This window comes from Capra hircus, chromosome 19 (assembly GCF_001704415.2).
Source record: "Capra hircus breed San Clemente chromosome 19, ASM170441v1, whole genome shotgun sequence".
Classification (NCBI taxonomy): domain Eukaryota; kingdom Metazoa; phylum Chordata; class Mammalia; order Artiodactyla; family Bovidae; genus Capra; species Capra hircus.
In genome coordinates this window covers 14,701,986-14,712,721 of record NC_030826.1, presented here as the reverse complement: position 1 = coordinate 14,712,721, position 10,736 = coordinate 14,701,986, and the positions used below count along the sequence as shown (strand labels likewise).

At 52.4% G+C, this 10,736-nt stretch overlaps 1 protein-coding gene across 3 annotated transcripts in view; it reads right to left on the bottom strand.

Moving 5' to 3' along the window:
* The window catches only part of RFFL (ring finger and FYVE like domain containing E3 ubiquitin protein ligase), a 74,194-nt gene continuing 64,293 nt past the window's right edge, over positions 836 to 10,736 (bottom strand). For all 3 annotated transcript variants that reach the window (XM_018064231.1, XM_018064233.1, XM_018064232.1), the window contains exons 4-7: positions 8,277 to 8,360; positions 7,192 to 7,402; positions 5,995 to 6,018; positions 836 to 3,530 (exon numbers count right to left, since the gene is read on the bottom strand). In XM_018064231.1, coding sequence (XP_017919720.1) covers positions 3,349 to 3,530; positions 5,995 to 6,018; positions 7,192 to 7,402; positions 8,277 to 8,360 — 501 coding nt within the window. In that variant the 3' untranslated portion in view covers positions 836 to 3,348. The remainder of the gene's footprint in view (positions 3,531 to 5,994; positions 6,019 to 7,191; positions 7,403 to 8,276; positions 8,361 to 10,736) is intronic.

Genomic DNA, 10,736 nt, shown 5'->3' with positions numbered 1-10,736 from the left:
GTGTTACCTTCAGCTTACCGTTCAAGGTGTTGGTTTCCTTCCAGTCTTTGATCCATGTTTCTCTTTGCTGCTGAGATTATATATGATTTTGTATCCATGTATTTCACAGACCGTAAGCAACATCATCTTAAACCTCCCCAGCAGGGTGCTGGAGGCCTGCCCTCCTTTGAGCCTTTGTTTACTTGCTGGTTGGCAGCAGGCAAGAGGTCACCCTGGGTGCTGAACGGGTCAGCCTCCCAGAACAATGAGGACAAAGTGCTGTGGCTCAGCCTTGAGCCTCTGCGCCCTTTGGGCAAGATCCCTTCCTGCTCCAGTCACAGGGCAGATCTGCACTCAGTCCGGCTCTCCCAAAGGCTGTGCTCTCAGGATTCCCCTCCCCTGTGCACCTGGTCTGACAGGCATACCGACCTGCATGGAGACACAGGGCACCCTGCCCTCGAGGCCGGGCCAACCTCTGAGCCACAGTCCAGCCAACACAGCTGTTTGCACAACTCCAGCCATCTCCCAGGGTCACCTGCAGACGCCGGGACACCCCGGCTGGCCTCAGACTCCTTCCCACCCACATCTTTAAGGTCTGCTTCTACCAGATTGGTGTCCATGGCTGAACTCAGTTGATGCTGCTGTCTGGGCTTGGTCCTTTTTCCTTCCCAGCTCCCATCCTCTACTAGGCTTTCCCATGTCCAAGGCCACATGACCCAAGCATCTCCAAAAATAATGCAGTCTCACAAGAGCAGGCCTATGTGCATACCGCCTGGGATTAGCCTGTGGCTTGTGAACTCATGTCAGTCTTAACTATCAGACCTCTGGCGTCCTCACACCAGATCGGACAGGCATCTATGTTGAAACTTTATTACAAAATTATAAAGCAGAGCTCTGTAACAAAAAATACACATTTGGGTTTGGTCTAACACCCAAGTAAGTCTGAGAAAATATAAGCCACTTGAAATAACACATTCACATCCAAAAGGTTTCAACAAATTTATACAATATACATTGAGCACTAATTCCTGTACAGCTTATTCTTTCTAGTTTGGATCCAGCTATTCCAATGTATTATGAACCAGTCAGCTGTCCTGTCTTTTAAAACAAGTCACAACTGAAATCTCAGAACAATCAGCAAAAGCCATGGGATAATGGAAGAATTAGATGTTTCCATGGTAATTAAGACCAAGGATCCATGAGGGGCAGGAGAGAGCATCCAAGGATAAAAATCAAGTTTGCTACTTAGGTTAGATAGTAACTGAAATGGGATCTTAAGAATTCCCAGCCTTTATTTGGTGTAGTAATAGGATACAAAGTGGGAAGGGGAAGGGGCGGGGGGCGGGGGGCGGGGGGGGGGGCGCAGTTAGGGTTAGGTTGTTTTAACACCTTTTCTCCTAAATGGAAACCTTCACCAAAAGGGATTAGAAGACTTAAAGGCAAATTCTTTCTCCTAGATGAGTAAATGCCATCAGTTCTGATTCTGACTGAGGTTACAAACCAACCATCAGGATATTGTTAACTCATGTCTAAGAGGGAAACTGGGAGGTAGGGAGTGGTAAGGCCTCAGCAGAGAAAACAAGTTTTAAGCAGGGAAACAGCCAGCTTCTGCCCTGAAGTTATTGCTAGGTTGTAGCTGAGCTGCTATGTGCAGACCTGTTTGTTTCACAGTGGAACTAAGGAGTAGCTGAATTCTTTGTTAAACTGGTAGGCACCGTAAACTATAGTATTTACTGTCCAGCAGAAAGATGGTATCTTTACAGGGAAATCTCCATCTGCCACCCCCCACCTCCCACCCCCAGTTCCTACAAAGCCTGTAGCCCAGAATCAAACTATCTAGGACTTGGTATAATGTCAAGGTACGTGGTTTAGTGGTTGATGGAGAGAAAGCATTAAGCATATCCTGTACCAACCAACAGGTGCCCTTACAGGCTTTCCAAAGTCATGATTGGTTCTTCTGGTCTGAGAGAGCTCGGCTGCACAGGGTAGGGGCAGGGGTGACTGCCAAAGCCCTCAGCTGTCTGAGGGGGTGCATAGCGGTAATGTCCAACGGTAATGGCGGCACACACAGCTCTTCGGATAGTGCGCAGAATGTATGTTTGTGCTTGGCTAAGCTTCTCCAGCAAACTTGAGCTCTACCAGTGGTGGAGAGACCCTGAGAGGGCTCAAGAACAAGACTCACTCACTGCACGGCCCTTCCTAAAGAGCCAAGGGAATGCTGCTTCCTGACCTGCCCCTAAAGCAGCAGGCTGAGAAAGGAAGTGGGAGTCGGGAGTCCCTCCCAAGCTGGGGAACAGAGACGTGCAGCTGTCTGCTCAAGGGCTCATACCTCTGAGTGCTCGGTCTTACATGCTTGTCTGACTGGAGCAGAATAAGGCCTTTTGCCTAAGTCTCTGTGTCTTCAAGTGAAACCATGTTTAAAACCTCCATGGGCAAGAGGGACCTCGTGCTCAGGGGAAAATGGTTTAAGGCTGTCCACTGGAGACGTCAAAGCCAAGCAGAGAGCCACTGCTTCCACCCAACGCTTTCCCTTTTCCTCATCAACTAAAACAGGATGGCACAAAGTCAGACCCCAGGAGGAGAAGCAGAGGTGACCCACGTACTGTCTTTCAGAGACTGGAATCTCCCAGCAGTCTGAAAGCCAGATGCTTTGCTGACTCCCAAGGTCAGCTCAGGAGAGGGATAGCTTCCCATCCCAGCACTTAAGGAAGCAACTCTTAATGACTTAAGGTTTTCCAATCGCATTTGCGTTTCATTTCTCACCAGAAATAAGTTTACTGGTACAAATTTCTGTCCCTAGGAGGATCACTATGGGTCTGGTAAGCTACCATCTTTTTGGTCTAACGAAACAAATGGATTTTAGGTAAGGTATCAAGAGACTTTAGCAAAGGTCGGTTAAAGCACAGAGAGCCACAGAGATCAGAAATGAATCCAGGTGTGCCGGGGAGGAAGAGCGCTGTTCCCACCAGGACTCATGGTGGGTGAAACCGAGGAACGCCGCTCAGGGGGGTGGGCGGGCTACAGGAGGAAGGGTGAGACTGTTTAGGTTTGCAGAGGAAGGGAGGAAGATATGGTCAAAATTCTGGAAAGTCCTCTCCACCAATTACCATCGTCACCCCAAGATCACCACAACAGGACTGGCCTGTGCGATCTGTACCAGTTTCCACTGGCCTGGGGCTCGGCCAGCGCACAGTGTACCTCTGAAGCAAGACAGGCATGCCCAGAGATGACACAGCATCCTTGCTCGCCCTGGTCTTGGGAACACTGCGCATGTTCTGGTTAGCTTGCCCGTCTGCAAGCCGGCCAACCGTGGGCCCAGACACCTGGAGCTCTGCCCCTGTAAGGCACTGCAGAAGCTGGCACGGGCCCTCAGGATCGGAAGACGTGCACGGCTCGGATCACGTACTGCCGGCAGATGGGGCACTCGTTCATGCGCTTGCCGCACTTGGTGCAGGTGACCATGTGGCCGCACTCCAGCAGAACGCAGTCAATGGGCGAGTCCATGCAGATCCGACACAGGTTCTCCTCCAGGCTGGACGGCACTGCCCCCCCTGGACACAGAGCAGAGAGGAGAGTAAGGGGCGCAGCCCCCAGATCCACACACTCCCCTCAGGGAGAAGGGAGCACCTCCCCAGGAACTAGCTCCACCTGCTTGTTTAATCTGCACCTCCACAGGTTAGGCTATAGGTTTGAAGAGTCAAGTACTTGTAGATCAAAGACTTCCCAGAACATGAGATGTTTAAGGCAAAGGCCTCAAAGCTTAAAAAGAAGTAAGACAACTGAGGCTGTAATAAAGCCAGGGAGTGCCACGGAGGGACTCGATATTCCCTGAGGCAGAACGTGCTGAAAAGATATAAAACTGGCTGAGAAGAGTTTAGGTACCAACAGAGTTGTACTGAACGGCTCATGAAGGATCATGCGACTCCTCTGTAAACATACCCCCAACTGAATAAAGAAAGCCAAGGATTGCAGGGCCCCAGCCATGCCACGGCCTGCTTCCCCGGAGGAGACGCCGTGGTGCCAGAGCCCAGCACAGACTATGGCTCCCTCCTCTCTGCCTCCCACACACACTTCATCCACACCACCGTGACTGCCGCTCAGTGCTTTCAGAATTTGTGAGTTTGCTCCTTGTCTCCCCGACTAGGAGACGGGCTCCTAAATTCAACAAATGGAATCAATTTCTATTGAGATAATAATATACTTAGTATCTACTGTGTGCTCTGAGGGCTGATAGTCATCTTGAATGCCGGAAACCAGTCCTGAGGTGAAGGTGAACATGTTAAGTCTGACTCTTTGTGACCCCATGGACTACAGCCAGACAGGTTTCTCTGTCAATGGAATTCTCCAGGCAAGAATACTGGAGCAGGTTGTCACTTCCTCCTCCAGGGGACCTTCCTGACCCAGGGACTGAACCCACGTCTCCCGCACTGGCAGGCAGGTTCCTCACTACTGAGCCGCCGGGAAGCCCCACCGGAAACTGTGAAGTAGGCACTCTCGTTACTCGTTTTATGGGTGAGGCAAGCGAGACCAAAGGGTTAAATAGCTTGCCCAAAGACTCAAATCCAGGCAGGCTGGCTTCTAGGAAAGTGGCCTGAGGGCAGGGGCTGCGAAGACAGTACTAACTGCTCAGTGCACAGTTCTCAACAAGGCTAACTGGCTTGTGCGAGTGGGAGGACACAGTGGGCATGACCTACATCCGGGGTCAGCTGTAGGAACAGAAAAACCTTCATGTCCCCAAACCCAAGCTTCCCAGCATGTTTTAAATGGCAGCCTGAATCAGGTAGCCATAAACAGGGAACTGGTCTTATAACAGCCGCCTCTACGGTCCCACAGGGAGCTCTCATACTCCACTGTTTCTGCACTTTACCTGTTCCTTGGATTATTCAGAAAGTCAGGCTGTGAGGCAGTGAAACCTATTTACTCCTGTGAGGAGCTGGTGGCCCTAACAGGGAACATTTGGAAACAACTGAACTATATAAACACCTATAAATATAAATAGGAATACCTATATATATAATAGGTATGAGCTATATAAATAGCTCATCCATAAATATATAGATGGGCTGGAGTAATTTACAGAATTTCATTACAGATTACTTCTGTCAAGATTAACAAATTCATTAACTCAGTTGCCAGCATTCTCCCAGGGAATCAGAAAGACCCCAAGTGGATGGTCAAACTTTGGTATCAGGTGAGGGTCTAGAACTCCAAATGCTCAACTCTTGGGAATGTATCAGCCAGAAGACCGTGCCCCATTCTGAACAATATGGTGAGAGCTCTTCCCCAAGAAAGGATGTTCTCAGAGTAGTGTAGGGGCCTGAAAAGCACTTTAAAACTTTTTCAGAAGACACTCCAAATTTGTCACTTAGTAAAATGGCTGTATAGCCTTGAGGCTTTCAGAAAAAGGTCTAGCATGTTTTAGAGTGACTGTATCTGCAGTAAGATTCCTGCAGTGCATTCTGGGGGTGCCCAGAGACCTGTGGGTGGTCTTTAACATACAGGTTGGTACATGGCAGCTGAGTGCCACGAAACACGCTATACATACAAGGCTCTTAGCTCACCACCCCTGCTTTTCAGTTCGTACCAGAGGCTGATGAATATCCCAAGTGATTTCCCTGAAGGTACACACAGAGACCCTCCCACACAGACCAAGATGGAGTAAAAGCTATGGTGCCTGAGCCCCAGGACTATGGGCAATGACCAGAAGTGCCAGCCCTTGGCTTTGCCGAAGATTTTACACAGGCTGGCTTCTGAGCTCTGACAACCAGAGGCCTGCAGATCAGGCTGCCCAAGGTGTCCTGCCACTCCTCCCTTCGCAGGGACGGGGATGGGAATTTCTAAAGATGCTGAGGAGTCCTGGTTCCCAGGGAACATCCCCCCCCCAGTACCACTCCCCCACCAGGATGTGGATATGCTCAGAGTTCTCAGACGGCTAACAGGAGTAAAGGCTGAAGGGGAGGAAGGAGAGGAGAGTGAAGGGCCTCAGCCCGATACCAAACAGGAACAGCCACGTACCATTTTGGTCTTCAGCGCTGCACACTGCAAAGGGAAGGAAAGAAGGTGTCTGAATACGTGACGTCAAGGAAAGCATCCAGCCACCCTGGCTTCACTTCCAAACTCAGACTGCTCTCCTGCTGGGAACCAGGCTACCCTCCTCAGACCCTCCACACATGGGAGACTCACCCACCACCCCTGCTGGGGTGTCTGGTCTAGTCTTAGAATAAGGGCTTCCACTGCTTTGCCGTGAACAAAAGTGCCAGGCAGGAAGGAGATTGCACAAGCTCGGTGTTCTTTTCTTCTATCACTTCGGAAGCCGGAGTTAAAGTCAAGAAAGAAGGAACAGTCTGCCCTGGTTGGCCAGGGAGTCTGGGTGTGACTCCCCAGAGGAGCCATCTCCTCGTCCCTCATTTGGAAGTTCTGGGGACCATCCAAAAGGGAAGAGCCTGTGATCAGGTGACCAGGCAGATGTCCCCTAACTCTGATGAATCTGAGCTCCTGGGAGAGGAGAACCTGAATCTGACTTCAACCACCGTGAGCAGGCAAGTCAGCACAACATTGACCTGCAGGAGCCCATCAGCTGGGGAGCGACTGGGTGAAGTCATTTCAGGAAATGCAGAGTTCCAGACAGCTAGACTCGTCTCTCGCCTGCAGGGCTTCTCTGCCTTGATTGGTACAGTCTTCATCTTACCACAAATCGGCAGCACGGACATAATAGCAAGTTTTTTTCTTCCCCAAACTCATTTGACCACAGACCTTGTTTTATTCTGCATCACTGAAAATGATACCATGGCAAATGCTTTGGAAAATGAGCAGCCCCGGGGCAGGCAGGACACACACAGGGTGCCAGTACCTTGTGTACAGAGTTTGAGCACGGCCAGAGGCAGTGATGAGTCTGACGGGGCGACATATGGCGGGAAGGGCCATGGACTTGGACCCAGAAATCCTCAGGGCCAATCTAGGCTCTCCAGTGAAGGGAAGATGCTAACAAGGCCTATTTCACAGGCTGCCCTGAGGATTAAATACATACACACGATGCCTGACCCCCACCCGGGCATCAGCTCCAAAGGACAGTTGTTATTAGAGGACGCAAATGCGCAGGGTGGCCCCTTCCTCGGCTGAAGCATGGGAATGGAGTGGGGTCGCTGTGGCCTCTAACGCGCGGCAGCAGGCGCCCTGCAGCTCTATGCCGCTGCCGCACCCACGGCCCCTCACCCAGGTGCTGGAGTCCCTTCTGGTCCTTGTACAGCCGCGTCACCCTCTCCATCAGTTCCCACTTCTCACAGCAGCCCTTGTAGTTGACGAAGTTGCGAGCCAGGATCTCCTTGAGCTGTCGCACGGTGAGACCTTCGATGTCCTCCAGGTCAGTCAGGTCAGACAGAGAGGCCCTCCGGCCTGGGACAAAGCTGTCCTCTGAGTCGACGGACTGAGAAGGCAAAGATGGGATGAATGGGCTCCACTCCCCCGCCCCCGCCCCGGCTCTCACTTCCAGGACCCCAGAGCTCTCATCACTCTGTGCTTTTGGTGACTGGCCTCAAGGGAAGCAGGAATGGGGGCATATAGAGGATTACATGGCGCCAGCTATGCATCGCAAGACAGACCTCCATCTCTTCCTGACCCAAGAGCTGTGCTCAGGCCCAGCCGGCCACAGCCCCACCCCCAGTGGCCGGGCAGGAGGAGCAGCACCAGCTGAGGCAAGAGGTTTTGGATCCCGATTGCTCCACTGACTGATGCTGAGCAGCACCGGGCACGATGCTCACCTCCCTGAGCCTGTCTGCCCCAGGCTTCCCATGGAGATTAAACGAGGCAGCACAAGAGACTACCGCACGTGGTCTGGGTCTTTCTCCCCTGGAGAGAGTTCTGCTTTCCCACAGAAGCCTGCTTCCCGCACAAGCATCCTCTCTGCACACTGGAGACCACAGCTCTGCGGCCTCACAGCAGTGCCCTCTCATCTTTCCCTTCTGATTATCTGACCTCCTTCCCCTGACAATGGCCACTGTGTGCTGGAAGCAGAGAAGAACAAGACTGGCTCAGCGGCGCCAGGAGCCTGCCCTCCAGCTGCTCTCAGCAAGTCAGCAGACTGGAAACCAATGGGCTGTGCCGCTCCGTAGCCTCCACCGGGACACGGACGCTCCCGAGGTTCACCTGGAATGCTCACACTAAACGCCGCCCCCGCAGACAGGATTTCAGGACTGTCACCAGAGCCTGCTCCTCCCCTCTCCCCCGTGAGGCCGCCCAGATGGTCCTGGCGAGAACAGCGGGGAGAGCAAAGGCGGAGGCACAGACCCCACAGGGCCCACCTGGGTCTCGTCCTCAGCAGGGGCCCTGGCCGTGCGCTCCAGGTAGACGGGCTCCTCTTGGTCCTGAGACACATGGCCATTGGCCTGTGGGGACAGAAAGATGCCGTCACAACCGCAAAGCTGTCCCATGGATGGCATGGGGCTCTTGCCAGCTCATGCCATATCCAAATGCATTCTCATCTCCCCGGGAACCTGGAGTCTCGCATAACAGCATTATAGAAGCCTGACTCTGTCAGGCAGGGAAGCGATATGCATATATTTCAACTCTAGCCAGGATGGCATTAACTGCCACTCACCATCAGTGTCGGCTCAGCTTGCACACTCCGACTGGAAGGAAGATCCCACGGCCGCTCCTCTGCCGGACCACCGTCAAGTCTGTTCCTGACACTGACGCCACAATGCCAACCCTACAACTTCTGCCCGCCATCCCTGGTTTTGCACCCAGACCCATGTCAACTCTTTTCTCCCCAACTGTTCAAACTATGTCTTCGCTTCTGCCACACAAAATCTCCCCGGCTTCCTCATCTGGCCCAGATGAAATCAAAGTTTCCAGACCCTCACCACCCCACCCCTCTCTCTTCTGGCTAGTTGCGCCTCTCATTAGAAATTCTAGAAATATGCTCCAACCAGTAGGGCAGACTATTACTAAGAGCTGTCTTGAAACCCAGTCAAAAATTATTTTAAGGCATCAAATAGTCTATTAGCCTGAGACTATATAAGACTAATTAATGCCTGTGCTTAAGAAGTTTCATTCGGCTTAGAATTCTAACCTCTCAAAAGGTTTCCTCTGGTTTTGCCAGAGTAGTCAGAACTGGGAGCCACCTAATCCCATCACCATTTAAGCCACAAATCCCTTCCTAGATCCTCTCCACCCACTGCTCCCAAATAGCTGAAGGGTCTGGTGAGAGCCCAGAGCAAACAGGTGTCCGAGCTCACAGGCCTTTTCTAGCAAAGGGACAACCCGGGAAACCAGTCACTCACTGGCCCCCGCTGCTCACCTCAGGTTAGAATGTATAATATGGAGCTAATTAAGAAAAGGCACGCAACCACACAGAAATGAAGAGTAGAAATAACAACCGTCACCAAAAATGCCAAGTGACGATAAGGTCCTGTACACAGCACATGTGGGCAGAGATGCTTCCCAGACAACGTCCAGTTTTCTCTTAGCTTTACGTCAGTGTGGTACCCACCGGCCTCCTGGTGTCACCTTGGAGTTACAAGAAGCCATTCAGAGCCTAACCTTTTCCTAAGTAGACAGTTTCTGTATGTCTTCTCTTTTCCACAAAAGAGAAATTCTTTTGTGCTGCCAAGTATGCTCCTGTCTCTTCAGGACGTCCACTGGCTAAGCCCTAATCTACAGTGAGTGTCTGCCTACAGTTGGCGTTATTCCATGCGCTTCCCTCACTAGCAACTACTGCCAGGGGGCCACAGGCACAGGAAGGGGCCCTGGTGAGGCGAGCGCTGCTGCCAGCACACACAGCCTGCGTGCCGCTCGCTGCAGAATCGTCAGGCAGCCCCGCACGAGTTACTGCGCTTGCCCTATTTTTCTGGCTGGCAAAATGCGGGCCTCGCCAGAACAGGGGACGTGAGCTGACCTGAAGGCCTTCTGGAAACATCAGAGGAGAAGCACCCAATGAGCCCTGGTACACGGTGTGACCTACGCATGCAGTCTGCAACTTCTGATTTATGAAAGGAACCCACCTAAAGGTTCCTTCAGGGAAAAAGAGAAAATTTCCTCGAAGCACTCTCCTGACTCCCCATAAACAGAGAGAAAACCCTGGAGCAAGCAAAGGGAGGAAGTCATGGCAGGCGGCCCAGCCTGTCCAGCAGACAGAGCAGAGCCGAGGGAGAGTGAAGCCCCAGAGCGCGCTGGGGAGAAAGCCAGCTCAGGCCGATGAGGGAGCTGCGTGCGTGTCCTGCAGGTGAAGCTTGCGACCACAGCGGCCTTTTTGGCTCAGTGCTCGTCAGAGCTGAAGCAGGGGCCCCGTCCCAGCAGAGGCGGGGACCAGGACAGGAGACGGCAGCCCTCCACATCCTGTGTGGGAGACGACGACACTGGTGCATGCCGGCTCTGGCGGCTCAAAGCCCTTCAGACGTGGGGTCACGCTGCCAGTCAGTCGTCCCACATCCTGGCAGGAGCCAAAGTGGTCTGGATTACTAACCTCATCGCCTTGTTAAAGGCTCAAACCTCCCCCAAGGGACCCGAGAGTCAGTGCCCAGCTGGATGTGGAAACGGAATCTGCTAGGTCCTAATCCTCCCACTGTTGCCCAAGTCAGTGAGTAAAAGGCTCACTGAGGCACTGAAGTATAGCTACAGGACGTCAGCACGCCCCGATGATGACAGCCACCCTGGCACTTCGGGGGTGGTTAATACATGCTCACTGAATAAACGAACTCATGGAAAAATAGTTCCTAGAGACCCAGCACCCGAAAGCCAGAGGCTGCCGCTTCCTCCCCCAA